A 22,440-nucleotide genomic window follows, 5' to 3' on the forward strand; every position below is an offset into this window, starting at 1 on the left:
CTGCTCTAGCAGAATTGTATAACTGGATTACACTACAGTTGCATTCTTTCTGTGCACCCCTAGAAATCAAATGGGAAACGTTGTAGTCTTTTTCCTGTGGAGGAAAACAGTCAATTGTTCTCCTCCACAAAAACCTCTCTTGTTGAAGAGGCATCTTTCATTGCAGCCTGCCCACTGTCATGGGCAGGGACGCCTTCCACTAGACCAGATTGCTCCAAGCCATGTCCAGCCTGGCCTTGGACACTTCCAGGGATAGGGCAGCCATAGCTTCTCTGGGCAACCTGTGCCAGTATTTCACCACCTGCACAGACAAGAATTTTGCCCAGCATCTAATCTTAATCTCCCTTCTTTAAGTTTTCACTATACTACCAAATCATCGCTATTCAGACTAACTCCTATAGGTGTAAAAAAATCAAGAGATTCCCCACCAACAGGACAAATTGTAGGAGCTCCTGATTTGTTTGACAAGCTAAATATCTCCGTGAAAGGCAGTGCAAAACCAAAAGATTGAGCCAGCTAATTAGCAACACTTACCACAAGTGTGTGTCTTCAGCTGAGCTCCAGCAGAAACTTAGTAACTTAAGCAGAGTTTTACTGCACTTCCCTTCTTCTATTTCTCTCAGTACATTGGCTAGAAAGACCCCATTTAAACAGTCAGCACTCTTCAGCTCCTTTGGCCAATTCTGTGGTACTGGATATCAATTTTCCTTTTCTGATTGTACCTGTAAGTCCAGGCTCATCCAACCTGACTTTACTGATGCAGGACTCATGACCTCTAAGGTCACGGGCACCACGTTGCTGTATTTAGCAGGGGAACTCACAGAACACAAGATGGGAAACTCTGCATCAGGAGCTGTAGTGAAAGGACAACAGGGAATGGCTTTTACCTAAAAGAGGGGAAAATTACATTAGAGATGCAGAGGAAATCCTTGGCTTTGAGGGTGGTGAGGCCCTGGCATAAGTTGCCCAAAGAAGCTGTGGCTGCCCCATTCCTGGAAGTGCTCAGTGCCAGGCTGCACGAGGCTTAGAGCAACCTGGTCTAGTAGAATGTGTCCCTGCCCATGGTAGGGAGTGGAACTGTATGAGCTTTAAGGTTCCTTCTAACCCAAACCATTCGATTTTTGATGTTGAATTTGATAAATAAGTTATAAAATTGTCATGCATCAGGATAGCTGCAAAACTTTAGTTTTGAACCATTTCAAATTTAATCTTTCTGCCCAATTGTCAGAACTTCCATCAGTAAAAGCACTGTAGTTAGTGCTATCTCAAAATACTTTAAAACCTTGCAGAACATGCAAATCAGCAGTACTACAGCAGTTTCTTCTGTCTTCAGAAAATGCCGCTCACTAGAATTGCAAAAACAATGAAGAAAAAATTGCTAAAATAAAAGGCACCTTTACAGAACACAGTCCCAAAGACACAGCTTTACTAAGAAATCCAATGCTATGTAAAAAGCAATTAATATTTTATTTTAAATTTCCATAAACTGTACAAAAATGTTTCATTCTTGCCAAAAATAACAGCAATATTTTCAGTCTTACTTCTAGACAAACAGCAAACTCTTATTTTAATCTTTCCAGAGTGAGTTTACAAATAAACATACTATAAGATGCATGGGTTTGCGTCAGAGTCTGGGCAGAACAAACAGACTTAAATGTTGTGCAGTAAAGTTTAAGTTTTTAGTGTCATTTAGGAATTTAAATACTCCTACCATGCCTGTTAAACCTAAAGAAAACAAGTTTTGTGTCTGACACAAAGGAATGTAAACAGTCATCAAGAGATTAAAGAGGCTGACTCTTCCAACAAAACCATAAAAGTACCCCTATATCACTGACATTCACTTTACACCAAGACCTGTCCACAGCACCAGGATCGGGCAATAGCTGAATCCACTCTCCAAAATGCCACTTAAATATACATCAAAGACTTTCTTCAAAGTTTGGGTTTAAAAAAAAATCCTAAGTAACAGAACTGAAACAGATTATATTCTTTTTAATAGTTTGAGTTTCTTTCTTATCCTAATTAATCAGTGAATATGTAACAGCCCCATCAGATCTACAATCATAATGTACTTTTTCCATGATGCAATAAAGGAGCACCTAGTTAAACCAATCAGATGTAGAAAGCACCTCTGTCAAGAGCATGGGCTTGTGTCAGGCTTGATTTTGTTTGCCAAACACATTTAGTATGGACTAACAACACATAATTTAAGTCACTGACCACAACTTGTTCAGTCCAAGGCCTACAATGGAAACACAGCTGCAATGATTTTTTTAAGATTTCAAAAGTTTTTCCTACCCAGCTTTGAAACTTAATTAAGAACAAGCTGTGTCAACAGATTGGTAAGAACTTAAAAAGTTAGGCATCATCTGTTACTTCAGCATTGTTAGAACGAATACAGTCTTGAAATTCCACTTTATCTGGATAGAGTTTAATGTAAGTGTCCACCATCAAATCCAAGTCATGTTTTATGTCAAAATTTATGTTCAGCAAAGCAAGGTTGCTTGACCTTTGCCCCGTCAAGGTGTTTTTCAGGTATGCCCTTAAGCGCTTTCGTCCTATTCCGTATTTTTCATTCTCCACCTTCATCACTGGAAGTAAGCACAAGACTTTAAGCAATGCATAAACATTGGGGAAAAACTTTATGTCGGGCAAGTGAAGTGCTTCATAAATAGTAGCTGGAAGTTCAATATCTTTTCCTCTGTGCTTCCACTTGATTCTCCAACAATGAAGCTCAGCAGAAAGTGTGTCTGGATTGGGCAAGTCATTTTTGAACATGTCAGCATGATGCTCCTCAGACGTATTAAATTTCAGCTGTCCCATGACTGAGGGCACTAACGATAAACATTTAAGAGCTTTTAAATGTTGTTCTGAGAAAATATCTTTTAATTCTTGAATAATATGCTCTACTGTTGGGACACTTAGGATTTCTTTGTAGTAATTTTCTGATGTCATTTCAGGGTTGAAGTTCCCCTGTTGTGCCCTGCGAAATTTTCCTGGGAGTTTAATTTGTACATCCAGTTTTGTAGCCAAATTTGTGGCTTCCTCAAACCAAAATTCATGGTAAACTTCAATATTCTCCATCACTTCATTTAGAGAGTGCAATACTGCTGTTAAGCTGCCAGCTGCAAAGAACACATCTGATGTTTGTCCCTGGAGATTTTTTCCAAATGCTCTTGTAAAAGACAGAACATTTTTCATAATTACAATAGTGACAATGAAATCAAAATCTGTTAATGCACTTGAAAGTACAAATGCTCGACCAACAATGAAGTTGTTCCACCTGACAGACAAGTCACTGCTCACAGCATCCAAGCACAGTACCAGTGCTTGCAGGAGGTCCACTAAAACCTCGAAAGCATCATGCCTGCCTGTCCACTGAGAACGGCAGATCTTCTTCAACTCATTACCCTTCTTATCGTTGTCCTGAAAAAGAGCAGAAATTGTATTGTCCAGTTCTACTAGTAATTGTGGAGACTGGTTAAAAAGACAGCAAACTTCTTCAATTGTTCCTAATGCAATGGAAACACCAACAACAGGAACAGATTTTGCCAGCCAAACATTTAAGGCACATGAGGAACACAGCGTATACACAGCTTGTGGATACTTTTCCAAGAGTCTTGTAGCCACAACTTTCATTTTAGAAGCAAATCCACTGGAGACAATGTAGGCTTGACCTCGACAGTACTCCATGTTTAGACCCCACTTTTCAGTAATAGTTGCATGGAACTTAACAGCTAAAATTTCAGGATCAGCCTCATATGGTAAAAACCCTATGAATTCTTCTCTTAGATTGTGAGAATCATCAACGAACCTCACCAACACTGGCAAATGTTCCTCTCCTGCTATGTCTACTACTTCATCAGTGACAATTGAAAAGAAGTGTGAGTCTCTTACTTCCCTCAGTGTCTCCTCTCTAACACAATTTTCACAGATTTCAAGCATTTGTTTCTGCTGAGTTTTTGAACAATACTCAAGGTTGACTGCAGTCATCTCAAATCGTTTCCTCAGAACTTCATCGCCACCATTTATTCTATATTCCAGTAGAGCCTGAAAGTTATCTGAAGTAAAAATACCTTCTGGAAGTTCATCAACATTATGGCCATCCAATGGAATATTTTGTTTACCCATTAGGATCAAAATTTCAAATAATGATTTAAGGTAATCCTTGTTTTCTCTTTCTTCCAGTGTTAAGGGGACAGCTTTTTCCTCTTGCTCTTCCCCTCCTTCCTCTGAGGCAGTATTTTGTTCATTGTTTTCATTCAGTTCTTGGGTTGCCTGTTTCCGTTCAAAAGCTTCATCAACTACAAAATGAAAAATAGTGTAAGTGTCAAAAATAAAACATAACACTTACTTGCCCATTACCTTTAAGTTACCAGAGTCCAGAGAAGAATGTTTCCAGTTTAAAAGTGAATGAGTATTTTGGAAACAATTTAGACTGGCTGGGTGAATCAAGAAGGAACTCAATTATCCTCCATCTATATATAAACTAATAGCTATGAGTCCTGCATTACCTTGTCAGCCGTAGCAAATAAAGTTATTATCTCAATTACTTTGACCACTTACTCTTTTGCTGCTTCAATGTTCTTATTTCATCTTCACTCTTAAAAAAACAAACAAAAAGAACTTATATTGACAACAATGTCTAACAAGTGACCTTAAAATATTAACACATCAAGATCAGACACAAATACTATAGATGAGACCAGTTAACATTTGCCAAACAGTGCTAGAAATTCTAAGACTAGGAGGTTTCTTGAGGTAGTTTATTACTGCCATGACATGTATCTACTAACTATAAGAGAAGAGTTGTATTAGGAGGTTCTTCAATATGTATAACTATTACTAAATAGATTCTATTGCAATTTGATAATGTACTACCAGTAGATAGAACTATCTTGGACTCCATTTTCAGTCAACAAATGCAACCAAACTCACAAAGAAGTATTTAGAAATTGTCTGTAATTTTTCAAGTGTAAACAGAGATTAGGAGTGGAATTCCTCTTAATTGTCAGTATAATTATAACCACAGAGACACTTTCTCCCTAAATGACACACAAGACACAATCCCACAAAAAAATTTCTCAATCTTCATTTTATCCACAGATCATTTTTTTTAGAACAATAAGCTAAAACAAGCATGTCTGGATTAATTAAGATTTCAGAAGTTAAATGGGCGAACCAAAGATCACAGTCAATATGCAGCAAGAATTTTGGGATATCATGCTTCAGTTGTGTTCAGCTGGCACAGTAGTAACAAGGAAAAGAAAACTATACATTTGATTTGGATGAAAGAATCAGCTCTGGATCAACACATTTAATTTTCCAGATTATTTCTTGAAGACTTCCTTGGTAGACAAAATCCTTATCATGCATTTAACCTATAATCAACAAAAAAGGTACAGGAGTAGGCAGCAAAGAAAATACAAACACTCAAGTGCTAAATATTTCTATTTGACATTTATGTGTAACAATTTCACATTAACTTACTTGACTGTTTTTCTTCTAAGAATAAACCAAAAATTTTACATAAAAACTTACCAGCTCTTTTATCCTTTTCCTATGTCTGCTGTGGGGATTGTTCAGGTGACTTGTAAGATCAAATATAGTTGGCACAGCATTATCTCGTAAAACTGTTCTGTATGGGCTCTGTAAGAAAACAGACATGTAGACCAGGGAAAATTTGAGAAATTTCAGACACTGTACCCTTTTTTTCTCTCCTTTTTTGTTTATGTTTTTATTCTAAAGTACTTTGACTTTTTGATGTTACCAAAGAGAAAGCTAAGCTATGCAATTTACATCTCAGGGATATCAGAAGAACACTGAAAATATGAAGATACATACTACAGGAAACTCCAATCCAAACTGCAAATCCAGTTTTTGGCCCCATTATCTTCATAGCAAAGTTCATGGATGCAATAATTTTAATTTACTGCAATATTATAGTTTTTTAAAGAATAAACATTCTGGATAAAAAGACACTTATGCATCAGAAAGGAAACATTTTGTTACTGTTGTGTTTTGGGTTTTACCATTTATTTCAAAATTCTAGAAACATTTAATTGTGAAAATGTTCAATTCCTTCTTTTTGTAGAAGTATGAAGTCTACCAAGCACTACAGTGAAAGATTATATTGGGGGGTGGGGGGGGAAATAAAGAAAAGATTTCTAGATAATCACATAAGTGCTCCTAGTTAAAAAAAAAATAGTAAAATTGTATACTTGGATACACCATAAACCTGTGTTGTCTATACTGGCCAATTTCCACTAAGTACAAAATTGTAACTGATGGCATCTGTCATTTGACTGAAATACATTTCAAACAAATGCAGTTTCATAGTTTCATTTCAGAGTCATAATTATTTCCAATTTTCATTTGTTTCTGGGATGCTGGCTAATTAGAGACCTCATGGGTAACACCATCAGGATTTCAGTTTGACCTGTATTTCAATTATCCTTCATAGCTAAAAGATTGGTTTTGCTTATGTACCAGAGTGAAATTCAGTCTGGAAATTAAAACCAGATGCAAAGTCTCAAGTCCACCCTTTCCTATTCTTATGCAAGCTGTTAAAATCATATTGTTGACAAAAAGAACTGAAAGCCATTACTTCATTAACAGAAAACAGTACCTTGATTATAGCTGGATGAAAATCTAAGAGGAAATAAAAGCTTGACAGATGTAAAGAGTATTTAAATCTTGTGGCCATAACAGAGTGTAATTTAACCAAATCACACCATGTAAACATTTCAGAAACAGGACATTAATAAGTTTAAATAATTAGATATATGCAAATGTACGCTAAATAAACTTATATAATATTTTAATCTCTAGTGAATCAAAATAAGCAGGAGGAAAGCACTGCAGTGAGGGCCAGTGTTCAACAAACACATTAAATTGGCAGGAGCACCCCTTTTTCTATCTCCTCTGACTGTTCATTTTCAAAGGCTGTGAGCCTGTGTGGAGCCCTAGACAATGCAGTGATCCCAATTAAGACTAAGAAATTAATTTTCCTAGGGACCAGTTACCCAGGAGCTGAAAGATTAAAAGGCAGAATTCTGGTGAAAAATGTCAGTCACATTTTGCAAGATGCAGAAAACAAATGCTTGCTTTTACTTACACTTCTGCATATCATAGAAGTCTCAAAATGTTTAGCACACAATCTATAATGCTTGTTGAGTTGATCAGGAGTTTTATCTTCTAAATCTGCCCTTCGACAGTTCTCTACCCATCTCTGACATCTGCATGTAAGGAGAAGAATTAGATAGTTTTAGGATCAAACAAAATCCCTTATAATTTCAAGCCATACTCAAAATTGGAGTGCAAGGGAGTACAAGTGACCTTGATGGAAGGATCAGGAAAGTTCTGTACAACTTCCTTTGGAACATCCCATCAAATCTTTGTAAAAACTACTTTTTCTGCTTTTGCTCACCATGCAACATCATCCCAGCAAATCCCGGAGTCTTTTCCCTTAATTTATACATTCTTGCCCTTGTCATACACGCACACAGAGAGCAGATTGTAGCACAGTTGCTCATAAAACCTTACTATTTAATTCTAAAGAATTCGCTCTTAAAAAGAAAAATTAAAAAACAATGAGATGTGCATGTAGTCTAAAGTCATAATATTTTCTAGGCCGCTTTTAAGATAGTTATCTTCTCCACCTCCCTTCAAAATATAGTATTCTTCTTATTTATTGTGGTTACTGGGGAGTTTAGAGTAGATTTATGAAAGTGAAATAATAACAATAGAAAAGCAACTATTCTATAGACAGTGCTTCCACGCTCAAAGAAAGTTCTCCTTAGATATGTATTTTTACATGTATTTACTTCTGTTCTGGATTACTTCTCCAAGATACACCACAAAGATAAGGAAATATTTCCCTTACAGATAGGACTCCATTTAGGTATGCAAGGGACTGTTTCCTCTGGCGAGCAGACCACTTGCAGTAATTGATGCAAATGCAGTAGTCAGCTTTGACTTCTGCTAATGGGGTGTATGCCATCACTCTCTGAGCAACAAAATCACTTGTTGTGTTGCTAGAAGTTAGGAGAAAGCAATTTCACTATTACTTTTGACTGCAAACATGAAATTATTGTTTATGGCAGTAAGGAGGGAGAAAAACTAGTGATTACTCAACAATAGAGGAACAAAGGCTGCTTTGTCAGATGTTTTGGTGTACAGGTCAGATGAGGAAATCACAGGTCTGAGTGGATTCACCTCTGTTTTAGCTCAGAAAAGGGCAATTGTGCACAGGAAAGAGGGGAATATTTGATTCTGATCTCTGCTGGCTGAACCATTTGCAAATCTCCATTTTTTGCTCAGGCAAAATATCAAAACAACAGTGACAGCAAATGCCTCAAGTCAGGAATCATTTCTAATACTGATGTCAGAGATCCATACAGCGTATGCTTAGTAACTACTTAAAATAAGGAAAGAAAAACAATGTTTTAAAAAAATCAGGGTTTTTTGCACAACAAACCTTGCACTGTTATCTGGGCACTGCAATCACCCCAAAAAGAGAACAGAGGAACTTTCTTCACTTAATCAAATTATATAAACACTCTTTTAAAGTGGGAGACCTGTAGCATGTAAATTATATTGACTCTAGCTCTCAGACTTTCTCAGTGGGTGTCGACTACTAAACAACTCATTAAATGTGATCACAAAGGCTGATCAGCCTCCTCTATAGTTAGTGGGGAGGGTTTCAGTCCAGAGAATGGGCCTGACTCCATGGTCTCTATCTGCTTCCCAGTGATTCAGGGAAGCTGACAAACACAGAGAGCAAAGCCAGAGCTCCTTATGTTAACTCCCCTGAATCACCTCCAGACAATCACAGGGAGATAAATTGGTGGCAGGAATGGTGCATTCAGAACAGGCACACAGTTGTCAAGGGTAGGCAAATATCAGCCTGAATTCCTTGCCCTCTGTAGTGGTTTCATGTTCACCTGTTTCTGTTTACCAAATTTAGTGTAGTGGTCTTAGTGTTTACTCTCTTCCCCTCCCCCCCTCCCCCCACCTCCCCCCCCATGAGATAGGATCAGGAGAAGCAAAGCAGGCCTAAGCTTAAAAGTAAACAGTTTCATTTACACACACAAAGAAGAAGAAAAGAATGAAATGAAACTTTCAAAACACTCTTCCTTCCCCCCACAAACTGTTCACTTTCCCACAAACAAGATAAAGAGACAAAACCTGTGATTTCCAGTCAGTTTCACCATCTGAATATAATCTTTCATCAATTCTTTAGGAGAGGAGTCTCTCTTAGTTTACTATGGAATTTTCCCCCACTGACAACCTAGAACAGTTCTCTTGTGGGTCTGAACTCTTACAAAAACAGCCGCCCAGGGAAAACCCACTTCTGTGAAGTCGCCTCCCATTAGCAGTTTCCCAGGCTGCACATGGGTCACTCAGGCATTTGGGGTGTCACCTTTTAAAGATGAACAACTCCAAAGGCAAAGGATTCTTCATCTCAGGGAACAGAGATGTCTTCTCACTTCTTCATTGGCACAGGGGCTTCTCATCTCTCTCTGTTCAAGCATCTCATATAATCACAAGATCACAGCTACTAATTCAATTCACTCAGTCAATCACAGATACCTTCGCTCAAATCTACAAATCTAAACAATTACCTCCCCAAATGCATATGTTTTCCACGATTTAAAGGGAATACCAATATATTACAGTTCATTACCATAGCTCATAAGAGGAGTCCAGTCTAAAATGACAACTCCTCAATCCTTTCTCCCAATTAGCCTTTTCGCTCTCCCTTCACTGACTCCATGCTGTGTCTCCTTATAGTTCAACCACTTTGTCTGTTCTCACTCAGGGAAGGGCCAGAGCTTTGAAGTTCCATCTAGTATTAGGAAAGAGTTAAATCTTGCTCAGGTCTACAGAGGGCATGATGATGTATGCTCACCCTCTCCCCAGGCTTGGGGAATCACTGGGCCAGGCGGGCCTCCTGTGAAAAAAACCGGGCCCGGGCAGGCTGGGCTGGCCAGGCCTCCCTGCAAGGAGAGAGCAGGGACTGCCTTATCTCCTCTGGGGACAGAAGGAAAAGGGCAAAGTCTCAGCTTTATTTGGGTATTACAAAAAGTTGCACTCAGCCTTCTCAGTGGTCAAACCATTTGCCAGTAGCTAAGAACTGGCTTCTGATAGGTCCCTGTCCTTTCCAAAACAATTCCAAGGTCCTGAGAGGGCAATATTTCATATTCCTCTTTAACTAAAAATTAAACTGTGTAAACCCATAACACCCTCCCCCATGTTAATGCCAACCAGAGAACCTAAGTAGGTACTAGTAATAGTCAAGGATCAGCTCAATGAGTGACAGCAAGAGATACCACCAGCTCTTCAAAGGGGGCTTACTCAAAAATGAGTCTCACAGAGATTTCAATAACTACCCAATACTCCCTTCCTAATGCCTTAAGCTTTTTGCTTTCATATTATCCAGATTCTGTACTGCATTTGTATATAATTCTCAACTTCATATAAAGTGTTAGCAAGTTCTCCTCATAGTTTAGTAAGACAAACCAATCCTTTTCCAGCCCGAGAACCAAGGACACCGTTTGCAGCTTCAGGCCCAAAAAGTATAAACAACAATGAATTGAGGAGAGCAATCTGGGATGACAGGACTTCATAACCTGGAGCTGTAATTGGATAATTAACCCTAAGATGCAAATGGACCAAAACTTCTAAAAGTGTGAAAAAATGTGACCCATTGTCCATCTTGCGTGTAGCCTCAGCCAGGCTCTTGTACTGCCTAAGGTGTATTCTTTGAAGGACTTTATAATAAACACCTAGTTTATTCCTTAAGACTGTCTAGCCTCTGTTCTAGGTAGCCTCTCAAGGCATCATTCCCTTATGAAGTTCTTTGACAGTTACACAAAAACTGGCTGCGGTTGCTGCCTTTTGTCCTAAAGTAAACACCGCCTTTGATCCCAAATGATTTTTGCCTTTTTTCTTTTATATATTCCCTGTATTCTTACACATATATTTGTAGCTTTGTAGCCTATTGCTGCATCTGACTTGTTTTCCCAGTACTTTACCCTACCTTTTCCCTAGGCAGAAAAACAAAACACATTCCCAGGCCCCCTATCCTATCTTGGCTCTGTCCGGAAACCAAGGTCAGAAAACAGCTCTTCAAGATACATTTTCACAAACAACGTCTAGTTCCCATCTAAGTGGGGGGGACGATTCAGAGAAGGTTGAACAAGGGGAAATGGCATCACCTCTTATGTCTCTAATTGGTGATTTTTGTCAATTATGCTAATTTGTAAACTTTTAAAACTGCATTCACCCCATGGGGGGTGGGCATTTTGTGGACATTTTTCTGTATCTGCCCTGGAGGCCTCCAACGAAGACCAGCCTTCGTGTTACCTCTGATACTAACATTATCTCAGGAGTATGTTATTTCTAGGTTCTTCAAGGCATCCCCCTAAGCACATAATCCAAAAGAAGTCCTTGGTGTCCAGAGCTCCAGCGTGAGGATCCTAACCACACAATCCTAGAGCGGTTTGTGTTGGAAAGCACCTTACAGCCCATCTCGTTCCAGGCCCTGCCATAGGCAGGGACACCTTCCACTAGACCTGGCTGCTCCAAGCCCCGTCCAGCCTGGCCTTGAACACTTCCAGGGATGGGACAGCCACAGCTTCTCTGGACAACCTGTGCAAGGGCTTCACCATCCTCACAGCCAAGAATTTCTTCCCAATACCTAATCTAAATTTGCTCTTTTTCATATCATGGATCAGACATGGGCACCAAGCTTCTCAACCCACTGGAACAGCAGATCAGCAACCAGAGTTCTAGAAATTTAGGAAGCTCTACTGGCAAAGGACGAAATGTTGACATTTTCTCAGGTAGCTATAGAACTAAAAGGAAATGCCAGGTTATATGACTGAGCTCAAACCTGAAAACTCCATCTGAGCCTGAATTCAGCCCTTCAGTCTCACTGTGAGTTTGGTTCCAAATAGAACATTCTCTGAGGAATGGAATAATAAAGAAAAAGGAAGTCAGACCCCTGAGATCTCCCACTATCTCGCTCTGCATGGTATTATCCAAGCAGCAACTAGAAAGATCTTAGAATAAAATAAAGTTTTAACTTTTATCAAATCTTTCAGTATTCAACTAATGCATACCATATACTGTTACACAAGCCCTTCAGTTGAAATGTTTTTGGCACAAATTAAAAGCTATCTCAATGCAAGATATTACACCACTGTTGTTGAGGAATACACCTAATGCAAGTAGCTTTAGTGTTTGCAGGCTGTGAAGTGGCACTGACCTTGTGCCTAACCAAGTCCTAGAAGTAGTGTGGCACTGGCTGGCTGGGGGTGGCTGGTCCTGCCTCGAGTCACCACAACCCTACACAGAGGTACAGGCTTAGAGCAGAGTGGCTGAAAAGCTGCCTGTTAGAAAGGCCCTGGAGGTACTGGTCAACAGTGGCTGAACACGAGCTCAGGTGTGCCCAGATGAACAAGAAGGCCAATGGCACCTGGCCTGTACCAGCAATGGTGTGGCCACGGGTGACTGTCTCTCTGTGCTGGGCACTGGTGAGGCACCTCCAATCCTGGGGTCAGTTTTGGGGTCCTGGAAACCTTGATATAGGTGTACAGAGAAGGGAATGGAGCTGGGGAAGGGTTTGGAGCACCAGGAGCAGCTGAGGGAGCTGCAGGGGCTCAACCTGGAGAAAAGGAGGTTCAGGGGGGACCTTTTCACTCTCCACAACTCCCTAACAAGAGGGTACAGCCAGGTGGGGGTCAGGTTCTGCTCCCAGAGAACAAGGGACAGGACAAGAGGAAACAGCCTCAAGTTGTGCCAGAGGAGGTTTAGGTTGGCTGAATTTCCTCACTGAAAGGCGGTCAGGTACTGGAACAGGCTGCCTACAAAAGTGGTGGAATCACCATACCTGGTAGTCCTCAAAAGGCATGTGGATGTGGCAACAGAGGACATGGTTCAGTGGTGAACATAGTGGTGCTGGCTTAAGAGAAGGACTTGATGATTTTAGAGGGCTTTTCTAACCTTAAAGACTCTGTGACTCTATTCTATTACTTTATTTTGTGAATATTGGAGGATAATTTAAAGGCTTAGCTAAAACTGGTTCAGAAAGCAAGACTGATGGCAAAGTTGTTTATATTAAAAAAATCCTCAAAAACCAAAATGCAACAACCTAAACTCTTACAGTAATGATTCATGCCACTACATGCACATTTCAAAGATTATGTGGGAAATCATTAAAAATCATTATACATAGCATTTTAACATATGGTGATTTTTTCAAGATATTTTAACCTAAGAGTTCATTTACTATCTTTTTTTAGTTGTAAAAGTGTTTTCTTCTTTTGCAAGTAAATAGGCAATTGGTTTGCAAACAAAACATTTCTGGAGAACACAGAAAACACCATCTGAAGTAATTGCTCACTCTGATGAATTTATGTGCCTATGGATTCCCTTCAAAAAGGGAGATTCAGAGAGATCTGCTTGTAGAGGATAGCTCATCTTCAAAATATGTGCTATTTGTGTCCTTTTTTTATGGAAAAGTTATCCTTTTTGTGAATTCAGATTTAGTTGTAGCTATTTGGATGGATTATCAGGGTGTCAATCTGATACACCCTGCTAAAAGCAGGTTCTGCAGCAGGGGCACATCAGGTAAAACACTGATTTTTGTACAAAAATTGTATTTTCTGTGGACTAGTACTTGCTTATAATGGTAATAATTTTGTGTATGGTCTTAAAGCACATTTTTTAACTTAGACACATTTATTATTTTAGACATGTACATTTATATAGGTAGAGGATGGTAAATTACTTTCTCTAGAATAAAGAGAACTGCTGTTGTCTCAAGAAGATATGGTGTTTTTCATAAATGGCAAGAATCACCTGTGACCCAGTTTAGCAGCACAGTCACAGAAGCATGAAATCTTTCTAATTTTCAAAACAATGTTATTTATATTAACTTATAGAACGCAGTTTCATTTTCATCCAGGACAAAGATTTGTACCGGGACCTGTCTGAGCAGGAAACTGGGGGTTTGTTGCCTAAGACTTTATATTGCCTCTTTAGCAAAAAGAAAAAAACTTCAGTTAATTAAAAAAAAAAAAAAAAAAAAAAAAAAAAAAAAAAAAAAAGTAGATGTAAGAAAATGCTTTTAAAGTTCTGTTATGGTCTTCAGGAGGTAGAGGATTAGTTCCATTAAACATGCAGAGAATTTTGACACCTACTGCAATGCAATAAAGTATAAAACTACCATGTGAATTGATACCTGTAGAATATGTAGATGATTTGTTACTTGCCAGCGAGGCATATGAAGATTGAAAGATACTACTTGTCTGTGCACTGCTTTAGCAGGAAAAGGCCACTGTACATCTCTTTTTAAGCTTCATCTGTGTTCTCAGGAAATAAAATATTTAGGATTTATATTAACAAAGGGACAAAGATTAGCAGACCCAGAAAAAGTCGAGGCTATGGTAACCAGGCTGTGGTTCCTCAACCAGTAACAAAAAAAAAAAAAAAAAAAACACCTATTGCAAGGATTTCTTTGAGATAGAAAGATATGGCAGACTGGATATACCAGGGGTAAAGCAGTTCAGTAAATCATTTGCAGAGGGTACTGTTAAGGAAACTTACCTGTTGGGCCACCCAGGAGCCACTCTGGCAGTAGCATTTGCACCACTTGAGGCCCCTTGGCACCTCCATGCTCCACCCTCCAACAGTCAGACAGGATTTCCTTAGTGGCTTGACGCCAGGTTTCTCATAGCACAGTCCCAGTCATATCAATCCTTAAAATAACTGTAAGCACAGTGCAGTAACAAAATCACAGCTCAAGATGGTGCCTCCAAGGAAGAAACCCAAAAAAGTGTAAGTCTTCTCACTGGTCAAAGTATAGGAAAGTTGGGTGTTGTCAGCTCCTGCAGTGTCCATGTGCCCAGCTGTGCCACAGGTCCCTGTGCCCTTTTGTTGTGCAAAGGGTAGGCAGTTGCCTCTTGCAACCGGAGCTCCATCTACAGCTGGCACTGCAGTTTTCCTTGAGCTGCCAGTACTGAATGGATTCCTTAACACTACCAAGACAGAGGATGTGGAGCCTGTGCAGTGGGGTCCAGAAACAGAAAAAGCTTTCCAAGCTATAAAAGGAGTTTAAGCTTTGGCTCTGGCATTGGGATTGCCAGATCACTCCAAGGCCTTTTGAATTATTTCTGCATGAGACGACCAGCTTATGGAGCTTGTGAAGTCCTTATGCAAAACCTACATCCACAAGACTGCCCTGAGTCTTACTACTTAACTCAACTGGATGCTGTAGCAGCAAGGAATAATTTCCATGTTAAAAGCAATAGGAACAACAGCAATTGCCATGAAAAGGAGCAGACTTAGGTCTGAGTCACCCAACAACAATGTATACATCAAGTGGACACAATTCTTAAAATATGCTTCACAAGTATCATCCCCACAAAGAGCATACAGTTGTGAATAAATTATTTTAAATACACGTACTTGTGGTGGTGTGTTTTTCTGCACTATATGTTTTAAGTGGTTTGTTCCAGTTTCCCCCCATGCTGCTAGGTTCTTCCCAGTTACTCCTCCCTTCCCCAGTTGTCTGTCACTCCCCAAACCCTGCCCCTTGTTCCAGAATGTCCCATGAAACCACCTATCTGGTTGGCAATCTGTGTTTGTCCCTGCCTTTAGGTCTGGAAAGTTCTGTAGTGTTTAAAGCACCACTGATTTGCTCAAACTGTATCCTCCCATTATGTTCCACCATTAGTCATTGTTCTGTAAGTCCCTCATTGAGCTCCTCCCCTGTTTGTCTCTGATTGGTTTCTGTATTGCACCCTCCCCTTGTTCCACCCCTGCTTAACAGTCAGTGTAAGGGCTGTAAATTGGCTCATCCAAGGCTGTGGGGAACAGAAGCAGCCTGTCCCATACAGTCACCTGGACTCCTTGTGGTCTGGGGGTGGCCGCTCATGGCACTGACCAGAGCAAGGGGCTAGCCAGGGATTTCCCCAGTCACATCACACATTATTTTGAGATTTTTTTTTAATCCAGAACTTTATTTTCTGTTCCCTTCAACAGTGAGCTGCATGATGATGTGCTCAGGTAGTGTCTCACTCTAGCCACCTATAGGGATATATGTATGATCTCTAGAGAACTTGGATCTAATCTCATTCTCCAATGGATCTTCATTCCTGAATGGAAGATGAAACACAGGCTACACAGGAATGAGAAACCTAGAGGTACTTGAAGCAGAACCTCTATAACCCTTGGTGAATGCCAAAGGGACTCAATTAACTTGCATTAGGAAGAGCAGCCTGGTGGGCATGTAATTAGTGACTATACTAATTCTAATTATGTTTTTGGAGAGTGCCATATGTCTATGCTACAGAAAGAACCATCGTTTTTTACATCAGCAGAAAAGAACACGGAACTGAAATATAAGTGTTGCTGAAGCTACCAAGCTTAGAAGAGAAGTTGCTTTAGTACACTGTCCAACACATACCAAAGGCTCCTGTGAAACAAAGATATAATAAAACTGCTCAAACTTGTAGTGAAGTAGATTTAAAATGGCCTGGAGTTTGGGCGTAGTACTGTGGGATTGCAAGATATTGGAAATAACTCTCACCAACCTCTAGAGTGCCCATCAACAGAAGTGTTTGGCAGAGAATTATATACAGAACCAGCCTCTTAGAAAATAAATGGTTGGAGACCACACAACATAATAAATGATAAATAAAACAAAATACAGCCACATGACATACAACTGGAGATGAAGGATTAATTAAGGTATTTTCAGTAAAATCCAAATTGGAAGTTAAATAGGAAGGACCATATACTGCAAATATACTATTTGCTGTAAGTTTAAGGTAAGGAAACTGGATGCACCATTCTCATATCAAATGAGTAGTGGATGGTAAACCAGTTGATTGTGATTTTTTTATTGGTAATTGTTTAATTATTTGTGCACAGGAATCTATAATGTTGTACTCTACCCTATGATAATCCTGTTAGCTTTTTTACATTTGTACTTGGAATAATGCTGTACATAAGGCAGCAGTTACAGAATGGGTGCATCAATTGTAACCATATAAAAGCCCAGGGTTTTCTTGGTTCAGAGTCAATCCCCAGAGGCATCAGCTCAAATTTTTATCACATGATGATTAAAGTGCTGAAAGGTACCAGATACCTGAGACTGCTACAGAAAACCCAGAAGGTCAAGGCTGAAAGGGAAACTTGTCTGCCACCATGAGTGTAGCATGTCCAAGGAGTCAAATGGCACTCTTTCTTTCACTGGAGCCACCTGCCCTAGAGGGGCTTTGGTCACAGCAATTAAAGTCTCGGGTCATGCAAAATAAGACTCCCAGCACGGCTCCTGAATGGTCAGGCAGCAAAATTTCCTTAATACTGCATTAGGCATTGCTCATTAGCTTTTAAGGTTTTCTTCAGTCACAAACTTTACATTTTCAGAGATCTGCTGACATCTCATGGAAGTTGAAACGGCATTTTATTGAGATGCACCTAGAGTATGTATTACCTCAGTACTGGTCAACTGCAGTAGAACAGCATCTCTTTGCTTAAGAAGTATTTTCTTTTAAACACTCACACCTCAACTCCAACTCGAGCCACCACGATGAACAGAGCCACAATCACAGATGAGAGTTAAACATATCTTACTGTGAGGATCACTGCCTAAACTGCATAAAACTATAAAATACACAACCTTATGGAGGTAACAGAGGCTACTTACACTAGTGTGATATGAAAACACAACATGCCACCCATTAATGGGTTCTTCTCCAAAGGCTAATCTCTGAACCCTTTATCTTCTCAAGTGGCCAAAATGAAAGAAGGTAGTCTCAACAAGTAAGCTCTCACTGACTTCCTAATACCTGAAAGATCAGATGTGGAATGTGTAACAGAAACTGCTTAGCATTGAACAGGGAAAATATTAAAGGCAATAACCCAGCTATTATGGAAACACAGAAAGCAGTAAGGTAGTAGAAAAAATTTATCCCAGACTATCCATTTACCATCAATGATTTTTTTAAATTAATATTTTAAGACGTATTCTAACAACTTTATTTTCAACTTTTCCACTGTAAGCTACCAAGTACAAATAACATTTTGGCACAAAGTACTTTGCCCACCATCCCAGTCTGACCTACAAAAGGGACAGCAAGCAGTACAAGGAACATACTGTCATTTCCATCTACAGATTGCTATAGATCAACCCACAGAATAAACCAACACCCTCAAGTCTGAAAACCAAAAGGATGCACGGATTTATCAGTCTCTAAATGCTCTTGATAAAATAGAATATATGATCAACTTTGGACAGAAAGTTTTAAGATATTAAGGGGGGGAACTTCTAGAGAACTTAGAACATCATCTTTGTCACTGACCGTTTTTAAGAGCACAAAGATGCTATAAATAGTTTACGTATAGTTTCTCCTTCCTCTGGACAGAAGATTCTGGCCCTCTCGTGAGACCCCATCTGAAATACTGTGTACAGTAAGCCCCAATAAAAAGACATAGAAGTGTTGGACCAAGCCCAGAGGAGACCACAAAGTTGGTAAGAGGACTGGAGCACCTGCCATATGGAGACAGGATGAGAAAGTAGCGGCTGTTCAGCCTGGAGAAGAGAAGGCTGTGCAGAAAGAGACCTAACAGCACCTTCCAGTGTCTGACGGGGCCTTAGAGAGAAGTCGGAGAGGAACTCTGTATCAGGAACTGTAGTGATAGGATATGGGAAAATGGCTTCAAACTGTAAGAGGGGAAATTTAGGTTAGATATTTGAAGGAAAAATTTTACAGTGAAGGTTTGGAGGCCCTGGCATAGGCTGCCGAAAGAAGGTGAGGCTGCCCCATTCCTGGAAGTGTACCACAGCCAGGCTGAATGGGGCTGGGAGCAAGATGATCTAATGGAAGGTGTACCTGCCCATGGCTTAGAAAGAGATTAGCTTTAAGGTTCCTTCCAACTCAAACCATCCTAGAGTTTAAAAAATAGAGTTTTAAAAAAATTAATCTTTAAAATGTAATCATTTAGTTGCACACCTTTGACTGCATCTCCACACTGCTACCATGGAACAGACTTATTCAAAATGTCCTTTCATAGAAAAAATATAAACTGAAGAGGGTATTTTCTTCATACAGTGTCACCTATTGACGAATTCTATACAGCTTGATGTGACTCATATTTTACAGCATGGACCTCTTACAAATTAAGACTAAAGCTCAGACAGCACCAAGTTTCTTCAATTCCACACAAACTGCAGACATTCCTTTGTGTGACATCCTGAGGGTCTCAAAGGAGAAGGAAGAAAGAGACAACAGTAGGAACAAATCATAAAAATGAAAGAATAAGAGTAGGTAAGCAACAACTTTTGATTTCAGTTCTTATTAAAGCAAAAGCATATGGAATATGGATTGTACTGCAATAACTTGAATGTACTAGGCATCAAGAAGAGTTCTGGATAGCCAAGCAAGGCATTGCATTCGCCCAGGAGAACTTCATAACATCCAAAATCACAACTTTAGAGAGCAGCTACTACCTATACAAGTTTTTTGTATCTTCATTTGAAATTACTTGGAGGGTCTGTTTCTTTAGAAAATACTACATATGCATAATTCCCATGGGGTTTAGATTTTTCCAAAAATCAGGTCAAGCAGCTTCAAGGAAGGAAGCAAGTAAATATCATGTATAAATCATAAAAAAAAATCAGCCTTAACTATCTACTCTTAGAAAAGAAGTAACTGGTATTGATCTATGCCTATGCACCTTTCAATATTGTGAACATCAGGTTAAAGTCAAGTGATTTTAAGACTGTTACCTCGATTTAAGAGTGAACACTTACATGGGGGTTTCTATGTCTAAGTACATGATTTATTTTTCATGGTATTTTCCACTCTCCTCCATATTCTCTCACTCACACAATTTTTGCTCTACCAGTACACCACCCCTGCTTTTCACCCAAAGGGAATTTCTCCCATCACTTCCGCTGTTGCTCATGATTCTTTCCCACCATCCCAGCAATCCTTCCTCGCTGTCACAGGAGTGTCCCATTTGCCACGCACACACCTCATCGTCTAGCACCGCATCGCCTAATACACAGAGCAGGACTGAGACCTTCACTGCTTGAGCCAGTGCTGAGCCTGCGCGGGCCTCCCACAGTACAGAGCTCCGCTACCTCAGCCCATGGCTCCGGCAACCCTCCAGCTGCCCCTCCTCTCTCATAGCCATACATGTCATTGCAACGCCTCACACACAGCCCCCCACCCTGCTCACAGGCCGGCAGACGGCAGACCGCAGCCCCCACCCCCCTCTCGGCCAGGCACCCCCTCCCCGCCGAGTCCCGGAGCGGCGCCGCTCCCGTCCCCACCACTCCCCGAGGAGCGGCAGGCGCAACCGCTGCCGTCCCGGCGCAGGCGCAGCCGCAGGCCCGCCTCCCGCCGCCACAGCCCGGAGGGTCCCGCGGCCCCGCCCCACCGGCGCCAGAGCGAGAGCGGCCTTCGCAGGCACTAACGGAGGTCTGGGCGGCTGCCGGCCCCGCGGGAAAGGAGGCGCGGTGAGGGACGCGCGGAGGAAGCAAAGCGGGCAGGAGGGAGGCAGCTGGCTCCCCGGCACGGTGTCTCCTCAGGCAGGCAGCGCTGTGGGCCGGCAGGGCCTGAGGGGGAGAGTCGGGCGCCCCTCCCCCAGCCCGTCCCTCCCGAGGTGGTCTCACCTGGCCGGATCCCGGGGGAATCGGAAGAAGGCCAGGTCGGACTGGGTGCTCTTGCGGGTGCAGTTGGGCGCCGCGCAGAAGTTCGGCATGGCTCCCCCGGCCGGCGCCGCTGCCCCTTTAAATCCGCGGGCCGCCGGGAGGGGGGCGGGGGGGAGGGTGCGTGTGTGGGGTGGAGGAGGAGGAGGCGGCGGCGGTGGCGGCCGGAGGGGAGGTAGGGCGGGAAGCAGCTCCACAGTGCTGTGAGCGGCCGGGAGGATTCAGCGCCGCGCTCCGCCGGGCCGGGGCCGCCTCCTTCCCACACTACACCGCGCGCGCCCTCGGCAGGCACGGCCCTGCGCGTGCGCGCGGGGAGCGGGCACGGCGGGGGCGCGCGTGCGCGGAGGATCTGGGTCTTTGAATTTCACCGTGTGCATATTACGCTCTGTGTGTGTTTCACCGCGTGTATGTTATCCCGTGTGTGTGCGTGTGTGTGTTACGCTGTCTATGCATTACGCCGTGTGCGTGTTTCACCTTGTGTGTGTTACGGCATGTGCATTTGTGTTACACCTTGCATGTAACGCCGTGTGTGTTACAGCACGTGTGTGTGTTGCGCCGTGCATATGAGGCGCATGCACGTGTTACGGCGTGCGTGTGTTACACCACGTAACATCGTGTTCGGTATTTTGGCCACTCCAAAACCCAGTCAGTGTAGGAGGGAGATCATAACATTTTTTGTAGAGTCAAACACTTTCCTCTCCTACACAGCTCTTTTTTCTCCAGTCCAACTCATTCACATCAGTCTGGTCTTCCTGCTCTTTCCTGCCACATTATCCCTTTTTCTTCATTCATGTATTTACAGCCCTACATAGTTTTCTCATCTAATCCCGTCTCCAAGCACAGTACCTCCAGTTCCCCCATTAACTCCACTACTGGTTTCCCCCCTCTCTTTGCTCACAGCTGCTGGTCACCAGCTGCAGGTCTCCAGCTACCCAGCCTTATTGTTACAGTTCTGATCATTTGTGGATAAGTTTCCCTTAGTTTCCCTCATGTTCCCTCACTGAGGAAACTTACAGAGGGGTGAATGGAGCAGGGCAGGGCTGGTGTGCCTTCACCTGGAGCTGCTTCCCATCTGTATATATGCTACACTGTGTCTGCTTTAAAACCAGGCATAGGGTGGACATCGAGATCATAACATTGTTCTCTTGTCTTACTTTCTTTTATTTGGCTCTAGGAAGATGTTGTTACTCTTCAGTCTGATGGATAATCCCACACAGAATCACTGAATCAATTAGGTGTGAAAAGACCTCTGCAAGCATTGAGTCCAGCCTGTGACCAATCATAACCTTGTCAACTGGACCAGAGCACATCCAGGCTTTCCTTAAACATCTCCAGGGACAGTGACTCTACCACCTCCCTTGGCAGACCCTTCCAATATCTAATCACCCTTTCTGTGAAAAATTCCTGCTGATATACAACCTAAACCTTCCCTGGCACAGCTTAAGACCATGTCTTCTCATCCTGTCACTGGTTGCCTGGGAGAAGAGGCTGATCCCCACTTGGCTAAAACCTCCTTTCACGTAGTTAAAGAAGTAATGGTAAAAGCCACAAGCTTTTTAAGTAATGAAATAATTAGATAGAGGTTGTACTGGTCAGAAGCCATTATTAGGTAAAAATAAAATAAAGCTTAGGAAAAAAAAAAACAGTATACAGAAAACTGGATGATAGGAAGTAGGTAAGGGCTCCCTCACCAAATACGTCCTGTTTAA

The 22,440-nt window shown here is 41.4% G+C and overlaps 1 protein-coding gene across 2 annotated transcripts; it reads right to left on the bottom strand.

Annotated features, from left to right (window-relative positions):
• Window positions 1-1,448: 1,448 nt before the first annotated feature.
• THAP12 (THAP domain containing 12) lies at window positions 1,449-20,905 on the bottom strand. 2 transcript variants are annotated; one of them, XM_066208773.1, is made up of 5 exons: window positions 20,696-20,905; window positions 7,118-7,238; window positions 5,542-5,649; window positions 4,567-4,603; window positions 1,449-4,304 (listed from the first exon to the last, which is right to left on the bottom strand). In XM_066208773.1, exons 1-5 carry the CDS (start codon window positions 20,782-20,784, stop codon window positions 2,359-2,361), a joined length of 2,301 nt encoding a protein of 766 aa, XP_066064870.1. In that variant the 5' UTR covers window positions 20,785-20,905; the 3' UTR covers window positions 1,449-2,358. The 2 variants fall into 2 exon arrangements, with proteins under 2 accessions (XP_066064870.1, XP_066064860.1); XM_066208763.1 differs by lacking the exon at window positions 20,696-20,905 and adding an exon at window positions 14,617-14,770.
• Window positions 20,906-22,440: the final 1,535 nt, after the last annotated feature.

This window comes from Chamaea fasciata, unplaced genomic scaffold (genome assembly GCF_029207755.1).
Source record: "Chamaea fasciata isolate MVZ Bird 193981 ecotype frontalis unplaced genomic scaffold, bChaFas1.0.hap1 SCAF_2, whole genome shotgun sequence".
In the NCBI taxonomy this organism is placed as follows: Eukaryota; Metazoa; Chordata; class Aves; order Passeriformes; family Sylviidae; genus Chamaea; species Chamaea fasciata.